Here is a 19,823-nt window from a genome sequence, read left to right as displayed (position 1 = left end):
ACACTACTGTACCTTGTGTCTGGGGTTGGAGGTGTTCATGACACTGCGCAGCTCCTTGCCGGTGTAAATCACAACCCCCACCACTGTCCCTGGAGAGAGAGAGAGGAAAAGACCTGAAAAAAACCTACCTCGGGTCAATATAATAAAAAGAACGACATAAAACACACAGTACGTCAAGGAGATGTTTCCCAGAAACATAATCTTGACAATAATAGACTTTTTAAAATGATCAATGACATTTGGAATATAGGATGCAGATTTCAAATTGCTTAATGGATAACACATGTCAGCGCGGGTTAGTGTCTTCTATGGAAGAAGCACACTTGCCTTACCATTATGGGTAGCTGCCCCAGAGCTATTTAGAAATAACTGTGGGTTTTGGTTGGACCCGTCTACAGATCAACAGTTGTGAATTAAACAATGCTTCAGTGCAGCTTTTTGTGCTAGAGGCAAAAGACAGTCTGGGTTACTTCCTGGGTTTTAGCTGCGTTATCGACAGAGCTGCACGACCCGTCGTGTATTTACCAGAGGCGACAACGCTGCTGGCCCACAGGGTGTTCTCAATGCACAGACTTTCGTTGACTGGAGGGTCTGCATCCTCCTGTAACAATTAAGACGACACAGATTCACAATGATGAGGGGAGACAGAAACGGGTTAAATAATTGCTATGTCTGGTAAAGAAGTTTTGTAAACATTACTGGCTACATCTATCTGTTAGCGAACCAATGTTTGGTTTGTTCTCACACAAGATGCATCACTGATGAATTTTAAAACATATCTTGCCATTTAAGACTCAATTAGTGACTTGTATGCTCGTACCAGGCTTAATCTCCTTTACCCCAGTCCGACCGAGCAAGATTTGCGGCGTGACTCAGGCATTATTATTCAGACGTAAGACCGACATGTTACATTGCCATCAGGTGAACATAAAGGGGCTTTGGGTTCAACAGAATAGTAACGTAAGCACTCACCCTGGTGAAAGTTCCAGTAAAGTTATGGATATCAATGTTTGGTTCTTCTGCGTACACATACGATCTTATTTGTAGAAGGTCCTGTGGGACATCGAAAACACCGTTTAGGATCACTGACGGGAAAAAGTGATTGGATATTGAAAGTCGTTTGAACAAGCAAAGCTTTGCCTTACATGCTTATGAAACATTATGCCACTACCTCTGATAATATGTCCCTTACATGGAGACCAGATCCATTTAATCCTACACAGTCCTTCACAGTTTATGCAGTGTTGTCTCTATGGTTTTGCACATTACATTGAAAACCTTCTCTTGAGGCTATAATTTGACAGTAGTCAGTCTGACACCTTCAAAACATGTTTGGTATATTTACTTGACAAATATGACGGTTATTGTATTTTTACAAGTCTGTCCGGATGCACATGTTGTTTACTCTCAAAAGGTATACTGTCACCAGAAGCTCAGAGAGCAGGAGATGACAGAAACAGGTGGGAGAAGTAGCACTTTAGGGTTGAGTTAGACCTTGGGCTGCAATTAACAATAATTTGTATTATTGATTAATCTTAAGATTATTATCTTGATTTGTCAATAAAATTGGTCTATACAATATTAGAAAATAGTTAAAGATGCCTATCACAATTTCCCAGGGCAAAAGTTCCCATCGTTCCGTTTCGTCTGAACTCACAGATGCTCAGGAAGAAGAAAAAACTGAAAATATTCGCATTTGAATCAATAGAATCAAGTCGGAATCAAACCAAATAATAGATTTTCAAAATAGTTGTTAATTAATTTTCTGTCAATGGACTTGTTTTGGCTTCGGACCAATACATCAGTTTGCCAATTTAAGTCGTGTACTGCAAATCAAATAACAGCAATGCCCTAAAATTTGGATTGAAATAATAAATCACTAAATAAATACTTTTATATATTGAATTTGACGGTATCATACTTTTATTGTTAAACGTATTGACTAAGTGACAATTTAAAAAAAAATTTAAAATCTGCGTGAGTAATTGCCTTTAACCAAAACTGGTCCGACACTGAAGAACTACAAAAGCAAACAATACGGGCCTGAGTGAACCTTTGACCTTGGCGTCCGGGCCACCCTGCAAATGACCACTCTGTCCTCATGTCTTGATTCTCTGAGACCAGTCAGCATGTATTCATCAGTTAGCGTAAACAGTGTAACAACATACAACGTTCTCCTGAATGCCTCTCCATCTTTATTTTATGACTCACGGCGGCAGTTGGCAGTCTCTGTGTGCAGGCCACTGGGAGGCGTAGTTTCCAGTCCGTCTCTCCATCCAGCTGGTCAGTGCGCAGGAAGCAGGAGCCTGGGAAGGGGAGGACAAGAGCTGCCAATGAAGCCAGACAGAAACACATTCACCCCTAGGGGGCAACCATAGATTGGCTTTTAGTTAAAGGGGGTATGTCACAATCTTGAACTGCTTGAACAAATCAAAACATTTATATTTCAATAGATACTGAAAGCTACTGTCCCGGTTGCTGCTTTCTGATTTTATTTGCTATAATACACATTGTACTTTATTTTTCCAAGTTGCTGGGTTGAATAAACACATGAAAAAATATCTGTGAATGGTACTAAGCTTCATATCACTGTTGGGACAGAAGTGATGGCAGCCATCACTGGCTTGCATGCATCATCCTGCCCAAAACTAAATCCTGGCCTATAGGCACTTCATAATTGACCTAATGGCCTCCACATGGAAGAGAGATAACCAATAACTATTTCCAGTAATACAAAGCTGTTGTTTTTCTTCCTTCGAACAGGAAGACGCAACGAAAAGAACAAGATGCAACGAATCAGATCAAAAGATTAAAATAAAGTGTGTCCCTGTGATGTGCTTTTTGATGTGCTGTGCCTTGGAGGTTGTTATTTTGAATGGACTTGCGTGGATTTTGTATATGTGCAAATAAACATTGCAACGCATTTGGCCAAGTTTGTGTTATCACTGACAAATCTGGTCTTAATCCATATTTGATTATTCAGATGAGGCATCCTCCACGCATGTCTCCTGTTTTCTCTTTGCATTAGATTTTGTTGCGTCCTCGATTTTCCTTTTCATGATCTTCTCATTTGAAAGACAAAATGAGTCATCAAAAGGTGAAGAGAGAACCAGGTCTCGTCTACAATGCACATCTCACCATTACGCGGAGGAGTGACCCTCCACCGCACCGCGCTGTGAGTGATAGTTTAGTACTGGACCTAATTACAATTTAGACGTTGTAGGACTTCCTGTCCTGGCTCAGGGCTAATCCCTGCACCTCAGCGCCTTTTTAAACAAGTCATTTCCCCAGCCAGCCAGCCGGGCCGCCAGCCTGTTGTGGCGATCTGGATGAATGACCAGCAGATGTTTACCATTTCTTTCAGAGGTCCTTAAAAAGATCATGTCAGCAGGAACACGCTGGTTCTACAAAGAAAGGCAGAAAGAAAAACATCACTTCAACATCCCTTCCTGAGCCTGCACTTTTCCTCCTCCCTCCTCTGCTCTTTAACTGTAGAAAAGTAAGACTTTTGGCTTTTCATGTGCCACATTACCAACAGCCAGTCAGTCAAAAATAATAAGCCCTCCAGCAAATCATTCAGTCATGGCCTGAACAGGACCCTGACCAGGTTTTACACTCTGCCTGACCTGGTCCCTGCACGACACCAGACAAATTCTCCATTCAATTCATCTGGACAGCTTCCGAAAAAATGAACCGTGCATGGAATATTGGCAAGTAGTCAATAGTCTAACAAAGATATTTTATACGAGTGTTCAAATGCATGTCAATTAAAATAATTCTAGCGCTTTCTTTTTTGTCGGCTACTGGTTTCACCACCGCCGAGTTATAAATCACATAACTCTGAATCACTCAGTCATATCAGTGAAACTTATAGGACAACATGTGTGACCTTTCCTTCAGCTGCTTTGAAATGAGCGATTCAGAAGGAAGCCCTTAGTTGGAAACTGAAGACAGGACCCACTTCTCATGTTTCATGTGCGAAGGGCTCAGAGAATCCACTGTGTCCACGAGGAGAGCAACAGATGAAAACTTAAACTGACTTCGATATTTTAAACCAACGGAAAAAAACATACTTGGGATTTCAAGATGAAGACGATTTTATCAATAAATAGTAGTTAATTGAATTTGTGTGTGCGCTCTAATGAAAGGCATATTAGGTTCACGTGTGCTGTTCATGCATTGAGCTTGACAGGCTGAGGCTCAGCATTGATCACCTGATTACAAAATCTTTACTAACTCCTTTCACCTCAGTCACCAGTGGAGCAGAGAAGATTAATAACCCCCTCATTATTCTCTGTCATATAAATGGTAACGTGACAGTCCTGAAAAGCAAAACTATTCACAGATGTGGATGAAACAATCTTTAACAAACCTTCTCCACGATTATGAGATCTCCAACTTGAATACCGCTGCTTTTCACCTTCGCTGTGCCTGAAATACACGGAACAAGTTAATTTAAAGAGTTCAGTAACTTTGTACATTATTTGATGGATTCCATATTATGCTTAAAAACCATGTAGTTGAAATCCTAAATAAATATTGGCTGACCATTCTAATACTATCTAGATCATGTCTAAAAACACATGAAGTTCTCCTGTGTTTTATTTAACGACATTGAGTGACCTAAATGCACAAATGTCTTCTTTGAGTGAACCGTTGCTCTGCATGCCTCACCAGTCACCTTAGTGAATTTGGGAAAGTCATTTTCCTCGCAGATTTGAAAGAATGCTGGGGGAGTTGAGCCTTTTCTCTCATTCCATTTGGAACAAACAGGCAAAATTGTTTGGAAGAGATCACTGAACCTTGACCTCTGTCGTGACCTCTGGGCTTTGCATATGTAAGACATTAAAGCACATTAATATTGCTATGCAGTAGCCTTCAAGGAACTTTAGATTAGTTCTCTTAACATTTTACAGATTACCCAGCAGCATGTAACATGTAACACCATTAGGAAACAAAAAGTGACAACACATACTTTATCTCAAATACAAGAGGAAGCTTTCATGGATATAAGAAAGTGCTTCTATGTGAAGATCTCATTTTCATGTGTTGTATGTGAGCAGAGCTGCAACAGTTCATTTGTTTAACTGATTAGTCGATTAATAGAAGACTAGCCTGCAACTACTTCAATAAATCGATTCATCACTTTTAATGGTGTATTCATTCAAACTTACAGCCAGCCACAAAATGTTTGGCTTGACTTTTGGGGAGCTGTCATGGTGCTGCAGCGGCAGCATGAGAAAAACTTCCCTCCATGTTGCTACTGGAGACCAGAGTAGAAGAGTAGGCCCTAATATACTGGATCTTTTATGGGCAAAACTGAAATGCACTCAATTCACTTAAAGAATAACCTTATTTTAAGTCTTATTTAGATGCAACTATTTGTTAATTAGCAGGAATGTAACATAACATGAATATGAAAGCAGTGCTCTGTTAATTTAATTTGGGGTAAAAGGTTTTGGGACCGATACAGTGTGAATAAGGACCAGTCTATTTGGAGTTAAAGCGCTACTCTGTTGATTTTATATGTGAAACTGCAAAAAAAAAACATTCTTTGACCCTAAAATGATAATTGTGATAATTAATCACAATCTCAATATTTAAAAAAGTATGATTATATTATTTTGGGCCGTAATTGTGTAGCCCTCATATGACAGTAAACTGAATATTGCTTAAATCTCCTTGAGCAGTAGGAAATTAAAACAAGCAATTTCTTCTTGTTGTTATGGATAAAATGATTAATAGATGAATAAACAAAATACCTTCAATCACGTTCTTCTTTGGTTAGAAAACAACACATCCAGTTCTGACACCATAAAGTTTCTATAAACCGCAAGATATGCAAGGGGGGCGCTATCATGGAGGCAACCAGTCATTGTGTTTATGGGTAAAACAAGCTGCCACATCAAAGGGGAAAAGTGATGGAAACCACAAGAGGTCTCCTGCTTTTTATTGCTGGTAGCACTTTATACCAAGGCCTCTTATGTGCACTTTTACATCTCTGCTTTGAATTAACCACCAGCTCCCCTAGCCCCAATAAGTTTTAATAGGACCAACCTCCTACAGTTAATAGACGCTGATGCAAAGATTCAGATATCAACACAACCAAAACATAACCAATGTTGTTTCTCAAAGCCACCAATCAGTTACCTCTTGTTGAAAGCTTGCTGTAAATCTGAGAGTTTATCTCTTTGTCTCGAATGCAGCATCTTATTTCTTCAACTGCCTCTCTCATGATGGTAATAGCCAAAACGAGCCCCTGGAGAGTGAAATGTCAAAATCAAAACATTCTTCAATGTAGAGAACAACAAACCAACGTGATAGAAGTGAGTGCTGCGGCAACTGTGTTTGTGGGAAATACCAGAACATTTCCATAACAACAAAAGACATGACAAAGATGCACTGAGCACTAATAAAGTCTACAAAAAAGGAGATGATTGACCAAAACAATTAACAGTTAGTGAGATGCCACATACCAGAGGGACCCAGTAGGTGTAGAGGCCACCCAAGCGTAGCTCATTGATAAATTGAGAGCAGGCCAAAAGCAAAAAGTATAAGTTGAAGAAGTACTTGAACTGATTGAACAGCACCTGTGAACATAAAGCAAAAGAGCACAGAGTGAAATATTTCCCGTGTGGAAACTTATTGTGCATGCAGGTGTATCTGACATGTACTGGCCATGATGGATTTTGATAGAAAATGTATTGGACACCATTGGTCTCCATTTGCCTTATTATAATGTTTTAGTGGCCTGGAGAACAAAAGTCATCTCAACATGTATAAACAGAAAATGCTAAAGAAAAGAAAAATAATACAAAATAATAAATAATTTTAAAAATGACTTCAGGTTTACATAAAACATTTGCTTTAACAAAACGTCTATATTTTTTCTGGGACAATTTTAACAAGTTTTAAAACTGCCCTCACAGAACAAGTATCCCAGCAAACATAGTGTATGTACGTGTGTGTGTGTGTGTGTGTGTGTGTGTGTGTGATAAACCATTCATTTAAATTATTTTCAAGCAAAATTAACATGTCGTTGCTTCTCAAATGTAAATATTTTCAGGTTTTAAGTCTTCTATGAAAAAGAGAGGATTATAGCCTCATTCTCCTCACACCCAATGGGAAATTGATAGATTCATCTTTTATAGACCAAAGAATTCATTGATTTATTAGGAAAGAATTCTGAAAATTAACCAATAATGAAAATGATCTTTAGTTCTAATCAAACAACTTTCTTAATGTCAACACAAAAATCAAATTCTAATATTTTCCACAATCATTGTCCTCGTTGGCCTTCTAACAACAACCTACAAGATATGAAACAATATCCAAAGACATTTAGCAGCTTTCCTCCTCTTACGTCATTCTTAAAATAAACAATGCTTCAACTTTGCCCTATTTCATTACCACCAGTGTGCAAGATCACCAGCAGCTGAAAACAGGTCTTGCGACTCATCACTTCCCAAACTGGTGCCAAGAAAGTAGAGAACATGAAACAATGTATGAATACAAACAGACAAACGTATGTTCTAGTGAGAAGAACTTCTTGGCTCCAACCAAAGTAAATAAAAAGCATCACAATTTGCAATGCAAAAAGGCTCTGCTCTTGTCTTTGGCTCTCCAAACAAATTTGAGCTACTTTTAATGTCTGACAAAAAAAAGTCATAAGATCTTAAGACAACTAATGTCTGAAAAACAAATGCATATGTAAATCAGGCCGGGGAACACGAAGCTTAGTAACTGCTGCCAATGTAAGGAATCGCAAAACCAGTGTCACATCTGGCCCTTCCATGTTCTTCTAAGAATATGAATGTGGTTTGATGCTATGAGACCATGCTGCTGACTGTTCGTCCAAATGTGTCATGCTTCTCTTGTCATCACTAAAATATCTTCATTTTAAGAAGAATTTTAAGTCATTCCAAAATGTATGAATTACAAATGACCTCCTTATACTGTCAGCATGTGAAGTGAAGCCTCACCAACATATCAGACTGGTGGTACATTCCTATGAAAAACTATGTCCTCTGCCATATGTCATATAATCATAGATGTAGCCGATTGGTATTTTGATAATTTATCAATTATTTTCTTTTTTACATTATTGCGAACTGATTATCTTTGGGTTTTTAAAACAGTTGGTCAGACAACACAAGTGATTTATCAACAACAAGCTCCGAGAGTTTCTCATGGCATGTTTTGTTATATTCCTGATAATTTATAGACAACATTAGTAATCAATTAATCTGGAAAATAACCGTCAGCTCAGCTCGATGGTGATCCTCTGATCCACGGCCATTTCAAATGAGTCAAACACAACAATGACCACCCACTGTTGCAAATAAAGTGGGTGATACAAGATGAATTGATTCCTCAGATTATGATTGTGTTAATGGGAAAATATGTCTGACAAGTGACAGTGAATCAGAGCCAGGCTGAGAGAGGTGGGTGGTGGTTCTGGGGTTTAAGGGAGGGGTTGGGGGTGTGGGGTGTGGGGGGGGGGATGACCTTTGACTGACACTAACCAAAGGCAGGAAGGTGAAAAAGTTGTACTTCTGGTTGTTAATGACATTCCTTGGGTATCTCTGCTCCCTCTTTTCTGGGTGGCCGAGCCACACGGTGCGGGGTCGGAAGTCACCCATGCCACAGCATCTCGACCACGGGCAGCACCTGAGAGGAAGAGATGGCGACGGTTAAGATATCGCAGATTCAATCTCACCATTTGGTTCAATAGTTTAAAAAAAACATCCTATTAAAAAACATAGGCGTGACAAATATCAAGCATCTATTTGATGCACACAAAATGGTTACTTTCAGAGTAGGGGCATTAGGAACAAAATTGTTTTATGACAGATACATTTTTCTTTTAAACAATAAGAACGTTTCAAAAGTTGTCTGCCAGGCCTGACAACACTGCAGTTAATTCCTCGCCAGCCTACTGTGTGATAACCCTGTGATGGATGGCACCCCCTTAATACGCTAGAGCTGGGGTTCCTGTATGGCTCGTATCCAGGGAGACAACAACATATTATATCAGGCCTAAATATGAAGAGATATTCTTGTTGCTGCATTTAAAGATACACGTCTTGTATATGTTGGAGAATAAAACTGACCAGAATAATAAAGCAATTGAGTCATGTTGCTCTTTTTGGACCTCAGAAGTCTCTCGCAGAGACAGCAAACCTAATGTGCAACTGACGCAGGGCTGCACAATTATCAAACATTTAGTATAATCACAATATGGCCTACTGCAATTGTCTTGGACTTCACATCATGTTCTACAGACTACAAAATCAAACTATAAACATTGTAATATATTTTCTCAATGAAAATAACAATAATGATGTAAAGATTACCCTTCCCTCCAATATTGCAAATCCTCTTTTCAGCTGAAAGAGATACTTTATTGGTATGTTGAACACTATTAAGAGTCTTAGGTACACTCAGATGCCAGTTTATTAGGTACCTAGATAAGGCAAAAACTAATGCATTCAATACAACAGCAATAAATCCTACTTTCATCAAGGTTATAATGTTTTGTTTTTGTTGAAACTGTTTAAAAAAGGTGTTGATTCAGCTTTAGGTTACATTTTGAGTATGCACTTTTTGGGGCATGATAAAGAGATGCATTTATTTTATTTAGCAAACCCTCCTTCTTGTATAGTCTATAATAACCTCATGAAGGTAGGATGTATCGTATTAGACAGCATTAGTTGTACCTAGACTGGCAGTTGAGTGCACTGCCATGTCAAGGTGAACAGGTGAATCGGATGAATCGGGCTCGACTATAAATTATCCTGCAAAATACAGAAAATATTGTACACCGAGCAGCTAGCTGCAGGCCAATATTTCTGCATTATGCACATTATTATTTGTAATCGTTTTTGTCTTTACGTTCATTCATACCGGATGTGACGTCATCGTGACAGCCTGACCAGACTATTGGCTGCATTTCAAGCACTTAACTCTGCCCTGCACGTCTGTCTCCATCATCAACATGAATGAGGCCTGCCCCTTCATGTGCTGGGTCAAAAAAAAATAACACCACAAAAAGCACAACTGGGTCCGCATGTGAATGTCGCACACATTCCGTCTCATGACCGACGTGCACGCGCTATTCCCGGCTCTCTGGCAGACAAGCGCTCCGGGTATGCCGAGCAAATATTGACATGGGCGTCAAATGCACTTGCTCCCGGCTGCACCCCGGAACAAGGATGTCTGCTGGAGCTACTGCTAACGTTAGCAGCTGTAAAGCTGCCGGGAAATACCACATCATTTAACGTTAGAAGTAACGTGCCTGTGTCCGTTAGCCGCTGTTTCTTTTTACCCTCGGCACAGCTATGCTAACCTAGTCATAGAGACAATGTCGACGTGCTTCTTGTAAACAATTTAACGGCTACTCAGACATCAGCAGAAGCAGCCGACGAACGCACAATTCGTCAACAGTTCCGGCTTCATATTGCTGTCGGTGTGCGTTATAACGTCCTTACCCATTTCTGTGTTTACCGTCTTGTCTTTTCGGCCGCCTCACGGGCTGTAGGGGGATATTGTCGGTCATTGCGGCTCCTGGTAGCGGGTGGAGGCTGTAGACAGCACGCCTGGCTGTCGCGGTTCTGGGCGGAGGCTTCCCAGCTGTCACTCACACAGGACGGTGCAGATGGCCGCTGGGACCCAGCACGCTTATCTCAGCTATCAGTTTGATAGTATCACACTTTGGTATTTTGAGCACTACATTTATTTATAAAATGAGTTTGTCATCAAATTGGAGTGAAGTTTACCGAGCATTATTCCTCGTGATATGAATATTTATCAACGTGCCTCATATGTTTTTGGGTGTTATCATTGAGCAGTGATAAGCACCTAAGTGTAGATAGGCTACATTTATATTTGTATATTGCACGACGTGTATTTAACTGCAGTTACAAGTCTCTTTGAATCCACATTACAAAGACATATAATCAACAGCATATGGCTTAGGAAGCATGCATTAAATACATGGTGTCTTCAGCATGTGTGGCTGATCAGACCTGCTCAGGTTGGACCTGTACAAAGATATGTACTAATAAAAATGGCACCTTGTTCTGCAAAAAAAATTAACAGGTAAATGAGAGAGGGAAGACCATGTCTGTGTGGGATCTGCAGTTGGCAATATATATGCATTAATAGCTGCACTTCAACCATGGTGACATTGAAATGTTGCTTGCATTTCAATCCAATACTTTATTGCTAAATCAACACATTTATTAAGATCTGGGTATTTTTTCCATCACTGGCAGAAGAAAAATATTGGTAACACTTTGCAATATTTTGTCCAATGGTTCAGGCACCAGGCGATTTACATGTATTTCAGCGATAATACAAGGCATAGTCAAGAATGTAATCCGAATGCAGATCTGACTTATAGATCTAAATCATTGTCGGGGCCAAAAGAACATCTTGATAGATTTACACATGCTTCTAAAAACAGGTGTAAAAACGTATTAAAGGAAATGGAAAGAGGAGACATGAGCGAGTGTAAAATTTTACTATTTGTATAATGCGTGCCACAACTTTGTCTTCAGTGTGTAATGTAGAAGAGTCTTTGTTGTGATTAGGGGGAGCCACCACAATGAAAACAGTTGCATTAACATTTCAGTGTTTCTATCCTGTGCCATGCTTTATATATAAAACAGTGTTTAATTTTAATCTTTGTGTCTCCAAGTCTTCATTTTTTTATTCTGTGAATGGACAAGTGTGTTGTGTTGTCCAAGACAGAAACAAATCCAAGTCTTATACACAACAAAACCTCAATAGACTGTGGTTGTATTTATAGTAGCGCAAACATATTGGAGATCAAGGGTTTCTGACTACACCCACTACTAATTTGAGTGCACCATAAGCACATTGAAGCATTATTGTATCATGTAAAGATCGTAAAAGACCAGTGTATAATTGACGCAAAATGGAATGTGGACAGGATTAGAGTCAGGATTCAGTTGTGGATGCAAATCGTCGCTCACGGAGGATGCAAAACGGCAGGGATTAATGTCTACTGGTCCGTCGGGAGAATAGCAAATAATACTTGAGTCATCTGAAGGTGAAAATGATGTAAATTAGGGTTTAAATGTACATGAAAACTCGCCTCGACGCTGTCAAATAAGTTTCCAGCCCGCATGCGATTAGAGACACATTTCATTCTTTGTTCTCAGCTCAAATCAGTTTGGGAACAATAAAGTACGCAAAGTAATGACAGGAAAAATATTGAAAAAGTCACCCTGATTTTATTTTTCAAAATCAGAAAATATTTTAGGTGTAGGAAACATTTGAAGAACCAAAAAAACATTTACATTGTAAACAGACCAAATTGGCTCAACATTACTTGAATTGGAGAGACCAACTTTAAAGCAGTTTTGACATGGTTTGCTAAAGAAAGGCACAACTTGGCAAATGCATATCGATAAGGAATGTACAGCAGGGGCCTACAAAGTACTCTGACCATTCTGAGTTGTGTAAAGTGTCCAGTGATACATTCATTACTGTTCAACTCAGCAGGTTGAGAATGAAAATCTTTGTGTACACAAGAATGTATCGGAAAATGTACAGAGCATAGCGTTGAGCGTCGGGGGCAAGGACAACTAAAAGCTAAACGAGGTAGAACGTACCCCCTAGACTCAAGCATTTTGTGAAATATAAATAAATGAATGATGCTACGATAACCTAGAAAGAAAGGTTCCGACGATTGGTTGAGTCACACAAAATCTGACAGGATGGGAAAGTTGACAATTTCTGATTTGCCCTTTCCTTGTTCAGCCATCACAATAAAAGCAGTGACATGTAACTTTAACATGTAAACATACCCAAACCTGAAATAAAGTGCAGGCATGAGATCATTAAGCATATAGTAGCCTTCAGCTCTCAGCCAACTAAGTTTGAATCTGCAGATTTACAAGTGGAATATGTTTGGGGGGGGAACTTGACTTTTCTTTAACTGATATATGAAATACAATGCAACGCTACAATGTCATATGGTTCAACACAGAGCCTTCATAACAACCTTATGGCGCAGTGAAAGACAACAGCAACATTGTACAATTCAATTGAGGCACTTGTCAAAAAGGTCATTAGCTACTGTATCTTGGCCTATTTTGTAACCTACATTCTCCGAAACAGACGAGTGAACTGTTGCACCTTGAGTTAATGGAGAACACACTGGAATAAGTCAGTCTGATCAAAACCCCCTTCAAAAATGAGACATGCTAATGACATTTACCACTAGAAACATGTACAATGTCATAAAACCTATGGCACACAATAGGAGGGAAAGTAGTCAGTCATTCTAGATACATACATTAACTACACCATCATTTCTGAACACTGAGACATGGTGTTCTTAAAAAAAGCCATGCCCTGAAACTTCCTATTAGTCAAAATCCTTCCAAAAAAAAAAAATAAACTATCGAGGAGACAGTCTGAATTAAAGCAGTTTCAAGTAAGTTAAACATTCAAACTTCTGGATAGACAGCAAAACAAAAATACCCGCATATATATTTATATCAAATAAAATACAACTACAGTAGTTCTATCAAGTTCAACTAAAAATAACACTTAGAATCAAGAGGAGAGAGAGCTGCAATGAAGTTACTGAAAAAATAATAATATCAAAAACACATCTAAGTTCTACAAGGTTCTCTGTGAATATTGATTGTACCTCATTCAAAAAGAGACATTCAAAAACTGAGTTCAGGTGGTAGATTGATTGAAGGCTAAAAGAAAACCTAGTTAACTGCAATTTTACCCTCCTCCATGAAATGTGGGAACTGTAATTTTGGCACGCTGTCGGAACTGGTCTTCTCCATTTCTGCCATGGTGGCAGGCAAGCCAGAGTGGGATCCATTCATCTTCATGAGGCCTCCAGTGGATCCAATCAGAGGCCCACCAGCAGGACTCCCAGGGAGTGGGATGCCACCACCCTGGATGACAGAAATTTCATTGGTCTTCATGGTGAGGCCCCCACTAAAGGCAGAAGCATACTGGTTCCACAGAGACTGGTCAAAGTTCATTGGTGGAGCACCCAGTTCTTTGGGGGCATGCAGGATTTCTGGCATCATCTTAGCCTCGGAGCTCATTGCCATCAGCGCCATGGGGTTATCCAGGGACAGACGCTGGCCACGCCGCGGCGTGTTGTTCCACATGTGAGTGCCGATATGCACCTAAAGACAAGACAGTTGTTTACCATCACACCACAACACTTGAGATTACATTACTCCAAAGAACACGCTTAAAAATGGCCAATTCAGCACCTTGCCAGACAAAGAGGACTTACCTTTAGATTTCCTTTGGTGGTGAAAGCCCTGCCGCAGATGTTGCAGGCAAAAGGCTTCTCCCCTGTATGAGTGCGCTCGTGGATCTGCAAGGCGCTGGCGGAGGAGAAGTTCTTGCCACATGCATGACACACGTGCTGTTTGGATGAGCGTCGCGGTGCACTGGAGATGGAAGAGGGCAAGGCTGTTCCCTGAGGCATGTGGGAGCTGAACAAACCATGAGAGCCCAAGGGATTCTCAGGAGGAAGCTTCATCTCCAGGCTGGCCAGACTTGATGGCATCCTCACGAAGGTCATGTTGCCGGGAACTGTTTGAATAAGGGGAGGTGGAAAATTAGAGCAAAGCATCCAACATGATAAATTCATGACTCAAATTATTCTTTCTAATAGACTCACCATAATCTCCATTTGTGAATAGCATACCAGGCTCTTCTTTGATCGCTTTGGGTGTGAAGCTGCTGGAAGCTGTGAGGTCAAGGGCCCCATTGGACTCAGTGCCACCTTGAGCACCACCATCAGATTCTACTTTAGACACACTGCGGGCAAAGTCATCAACAGCAGACTCGGTAGACTTGCCAATACTCATGTTGTTGTTCAGTGGAGAAAATGAGTGAAAAGACATGGCAGAGTCAGAAATGGCCGGACTGCGGCCAGTCTGATATTCCTGCTCTTTGGGAGCTGAAGGGGATTCTTTAGACGTTGCCTCACTTTCCGAAGCGGTGCTACTCTGTCGTTTCAGTGCAAGAGCAGAGGTAAGATTCTTCAAAACGTCTAGGCTGGAAAGAATGGTGGGAGCAGTATGCTTCTGTGGTGGTTCCTCAGAGGCAGGTGGGAGGGAATCGGAGGTGTCGTTTGGCTTCTGGGAGTTCAGCTCTGGCTCATGATCCTCCAAGCTTTCATCAAAACCATTCATATCCATAGACTGCTCCTCTGATAGAGATGATTCCATTACGTCTGCTGCGTCAAACTGGTTTTCTGGTATCGGGGTGTTGGGGATCTGCCCACCCATGTGCATACGAATGTGCTGCTGCAGAACCACAGCGTTGGTGAACTTCTTCTGGCAGATGGGACACGAGTGCTGCATTTTAAGGGGAGTGTTAGCCCTGTGCACTCCGTAATGGGCCTTGAGGTTACCCTTGGTGGAGAATGCGCGGCCACAGATTTTGCACTTGTAGGGCCTCTCGCCGGTGTGTGTGCGGTAATGCATTTTGAGTGAGCTCTGGCAACTCAGCACTCTATGGCAGATTACACACTCATTGGGGTCACTGGTCCTCTTGTCCAGGCCGTCCACCATCTGCTGAAGTTTTGCAGTACCAGAGCTTTGTTCTCCTATGAGAGCATCGCCATTCATATGATGCAGTACTCCAAACATTTCTTTAGCATCCCTCTGAATGGGATCTCCTCCCATCTCTTGGATAAACGCATGAGAGGAAACAGATGGGGAGCCATCCCTTGTTGGGGAGGGTCTCTGAGAAAATTGGTCCCCTGCAAAGCTGTCAAATGTTGTCTTGAATCCTGGTGCGGGTGACGGGTGGAAGGGGGCAGCAGTATGACCTAGCATAGGCTTGCTGTCGGTCATATTTGACTCGTCTATGGGTACAGACATGCCAAAGGGAATGCCACTGCTGGTGGGGATGTTGTCAAGATGCTCTGGCACAGGATGTGGGTTCATGCCAATGGTGGGATACTTGTCTTTATGCCTCTGGAAATGCACTTTGAGGTTTCCTTTGGTTGTGAAGCGGTTTCCGCAAATGTTACACTTGAAGGGCCTTTCGCCGGTGTGAGAACGCAGGTGAATCTGGAGAGCACTGTCATTGCCAAAGGACTTTCCGCAGTACTTACACTTGTGCCTATATAACGAGTCACCAGTCTTTGGTTCTGGTGGGGGGGTCAGCATTTTCGTCTTCACTTTTTTGGAGGACTCAATCCCTGATTGGATACCGTTGACTGTGTCAGTGAAACCCATGACACTTTGTGACTGTGGCAGTTGTGCGGGGAAGCGGATAGCCATATCTGGAATGACCTTCACAATGTCTGTTTTAGAAGTCATAGATTCCAGTCCTCTGGGTAGAGATGTAGGGATGCCAGTGGACAGAGGGAGTTTACCTTGTTTCATGGTCTCCATAGAAAGAGAAAGGCTCTGACTGCCAGTCCTTTTTCCTATCAGAGCTGCTGCAGCAGACAGCTGTTGAGAGAGATGTGCACCGAGAGCTTTCAAAGGGTCCATTGCTGCTCCTACTGATGACTGGAGACCCTGTGGAGTCATTGTGGCTACTTGGATTCGGATCTGTTCTGTGAGCTGGATTTGATGTAGCTGCTGTTGCTGAAGGAACACCAACTGTTCCAAGATAGTCGGGATGGCCTGCAGGACCTCTTGTGATGAGGTCAGAGATGTAATATTTGAATAATGTTGGGAGACAGCCACTTTGGTGTCTGCCATGGTTTCAAGAGTGACATTTGAATTTTGCATTTTCAGTGAGGGAAGGAAAGTCATCTCAGGGCTAGCAGGCATTTCTGTCTGATCCTGCTGTCCCGAGTCATCTGCAGTCATGCTAGACTCCTCCTCCTCCGTTCTTTCCAGATGGTCTGTATTGACATTTGATAGGGAATGGCTGCTGGACTGGCTATCGTCATGGTCACTGGTGAAGCCTTCGGGAGAGCCTTGAGAATATTCCTCAGGCACTTCATGGCCATCTCCATCTTTCATGACGACAACTTGTGGACTTTTAGTGCATTTTTTCTCATGTTCAAGAAATTCTGCTTCATCAAAGAATTCAGCACAACACTTGTTGCAGACCCTGGTCTCGTCGACTCTGAATCTCTTTGCTTCATTTGCAGTTTCCTTAGCTTGATCATCAGGAGGAATCCCTATAAAAACATTTTTTTTAAAAAGAGAGAGAAAACAAGATTTTGATTAATGCACTTCATATAGTTATGTCAATATCTAACCAATCAAAAAATAAATAAAAAATGTATGCAATAATAAAAGACATGTTTAACAAATAGTATTATTGGTAATCCATCGAGAATTGTAAAATGTTTTTATTGATTTTTTTGTCATTGTGATTTTTAGGCTTTGGTGTTGTATTCATTGGATTATCTTGTGAGACGTTCCTTTTCTTTTGTCGACTCCCTGTAGGTCACTGCACTGTGCTGTTGGGGACTTTGAATTTGCCTCCAGGGCCAGCAGAGGGCAATCACCTCCCTTTGACATTAACCAGAATAATGTCCAGAAAGACAAAGAAACATGGGCATTAAATTACTGTTTCTGAAACAATCCACCAAATACTTTGCAAAAATCGGATCTGTTTACAGTGTTACGTGTGGGGCAAAACTAATCAAACTAACACCAAGTGAAATATAAATGTAGGTTTCACAATGAGCATCAATTTCTAGAAACTGCATTTTGATGTGCCGGTTGATATAATAGACAGGAAAATAACTAAATTAAAGTTTACTATGCAAACATAGGCTGAACAAAATGATATGAATGGGGCAATGTAATGTTTATTACCTCCAAGGATTTTCACAGCCTGTGAAAGCCTGATAAGTGCTCCAAGTGAGCATTTTAATTTGCCTGCTAACCAAGAGGCCATTTCACAACTGGGTGTATTGTTAAATGCTAATGCCTCTGAGAAAAAGGGGGTAGACCACCTGTTTGCATTTGCCCAAGGAAACTGTTGGACTTGTTAATTGCTCACCAGGAGGTATTGAAGCCAGGGTCACAAAAAAAAGAAAAAAGAAGTCGCGAACTGCATTACACTGTGATTTGTGAGGAAACAGTACCCAGGGTTCAGCCACACACACACACACACACACACACACTGCTCTTTAGAGTACAGCCATTCATAACATAATGCAATTAACTTAGATGGGAACAATACACACACGGACTAACTGAGGAATATTTAACTCCTACTCTTTCCCATAAAAATCACAAGCTGTCCATTATGAAGTTAAAGAAATAAAAAAATTAAAAAGGGAGCAACGCTATAGTTTACCACTTGACGGCGCATGACCTGTACAGATCACCTTTGGTGGGGTATATGACACGAGGTCAGACTAAATATTCAATATATGATCCTGTGTGGTTCTCCAAATGTGTAATAGTTAATCGACCAACGATGTTGATATAAAAAGAAAAGAATGCAACACCGTGTTAACAAGGTTTCCTAATTATAAAAAAAAAGAAGGGGGGGAGGTCTACGCCAGCAGTTTCGGGAGTTTGCTTATGGCAACACCAAAACGCACCCCCACCCAGTCTCCACAAAAAGGCCACTGCTCCATCCCCCACTTCTCCATATATGTACGAAAGGAAACAGTCATGCATTAAACTGGGGGATTTATTGCCTTTAGCGCAGCTTACTCCAGAGTCACATTTCATTCAGTTTTTATGTACCTTTGTTTAAAAACTCAATATTGGCGCATGCTTGCAAACAAATGCCACATAATAATAATAATAATAATAATAATAGGGAAATGACCCAATGTGTAAGTTGTTACATTACATGAAGCCACATGACAAAATACAAGATGTTAATCAATCAATTGAGAAGAAGTCAGACAATGGCAATAGGCCACCCTTTAAATTCGGTTAAAGACATTTGAAAGTACGCATTAATATTTGCTCCGATTAAAACTGCCGTTACGTGATAAATGAGACCATGTTAGTGATATCAGAATGATATAAAGAAAGAAAGAATACACAGCGGACATCCAGCACAGGCTCATTCAATGCCTCCAACGTATCCTAAAATCAACAGGTAGCAGCATATGCTTCAACTAAGCCACACACAAAACCAAAAAAAAGTTCAAACAGAGTCGCCGACTTTTGCCCACGTAAAACCTACACGACAAGTACTCGATTTAGGGTGAAATGTATCATTTAGTTCAATGTTATACACAGGCTAAATGATAACTTCACGGTTTGACCCTTCTCCACGAGAGCCAAGCGAACACATACAGTGTTGTAATATCGTGTAAAAATTGTTTTTATTATTTCCCCCAAAATGAAAAAGAAAAAAAAAGTGTCGCCTGCCATGACTGCGGTTTAAGTTTGACTCCCGGTCAACCCAAACGGACAGCGGCAGGTCAAAGTGCGAGCGACCCCAACTCTGGGTTAAAATGTCGATAGTTTGCCTTATGGCTCGGCGGAGCTACTCGACACATTTTGCCGGAGCCGCAGCTCTCACGTCTAGTGTAAACTTACCATTTTGTGACGAACCGGGCTCGTCGGAGTTGATCTGCTGCGGTTTGGCTTGCTTGCGCCTCGACATGGTGCAACCATCAGGAGCAAAAGAGTTGCCAACAATATTCCTCTCCTTCTTCAACAAATTCTTCGGCTCGGAAAATTAACCCCTCAAGTAGAAATGCGCATGTCAACGTAATTATTATTATCAATAATGCATTGCGATTTATCACGGTCCTCTGACAGCTGATTGGCTCCAGTCCAAGTGCTCGCACATTATTCAAATGAAATCCCCCATCGATGAGCGCGGCGCACAGGGCAGGAGGGGGCGGGAGG

General features: G+C 41.0%; 2 protein-coding genes across 2 annotated transcripts in view; both read right to left on the bottom strand.

Annotated features, from left to right (window-relative positions):
* The window catches only part of LOC117733097 (probable phospholipid-transporting ATPase IIA), a 29,249-nt gene extending 18,623 nt beyond the window's left edge, over positions 1-10,626 (bottom strand). Inside the window, exons 1-10 of the mRNA XM_034536465.1 lie at positions 10,491-10,626; positions 8,526-8,670; positions 6,477-6,590; positions 6,151-6,259; positions 4,373-4,431; positions 3,353-3,404; positions 2,212-2,306; positions 973-1,053; positions 526-601; positions 13-89 (exon numbers count right to left, since the gene is read on the bottom strand). Coding sequence (XP_034392356.1) covers positions 13-89; positions 526-601; positions 973-1,053; positions 2,212-2,306; positions 3,353-3,404; positions 4,373-4,431; positions 6,151-6,259; positions 6,477-6,590; positions 8,526-8,670; positions 10,491-10,558 — 876 coding nt within the window. The 5' untranslated portion in view covers positions 10,559-10,626. The remainder of the gene's footprint in view (positions 1-12; positions 90-525; positions 602-972; positions 1,054-2,211; positions 2,307-3,352; positions 3,405-4,372; positions 4,432-6,150; positions 6,260-6,476; positions 6,591-8,525; positions 8,671-10,490) is intronic.
* Positions 10,627-12,360: 1,734 nt separating this feature from the next.
* Positions 12,361-19,577, bottom strand: sall4 (spalt-like transcription factor 4). The gene is made up of 4 exons (XM_034536464.1): positions 19,509-19,577; positions 14,696-17,167; positions 14,303-14,607; positions 12,361-14,189 (listed from the first exon to the last, which is right to left on the bottom strand). Exons 1-4 carry the CDS (start codon positions 19,573-19,575, stop codon positions 13,755-13,757), a joined length of 3,279 nt encoding a protein of 1,092 aa, XP_034392355.1. The 5' UTR covers positions 19,576-19,577; the 3' UTR covers positions 12,361-13,754.
* Between the last annotated feature and the right edge of the window lie 246 nt (positions 19,578-19,823).

The sequence above is a fragment of the Cyclopterus lumpus genome, chromosome 7 (genome assembly GCF_009769545.1).
Source record: "Cyclopterus lumpus isolate fCycLum1 chromosome 7, fCycLum1.pri, whole genome shotgun sequence".
Lineage (NCBI taxonomy): Eukaryota > Metazoa > Chordata > Actinopteri > Perciformes > Cyclopteridae > Cyclopterus > Cyclopterus lumpus.
Note: the sequence above shows the minus strand (reverse complement) of the source record. Positions and strands in the feature narration are given on the sequence as shown.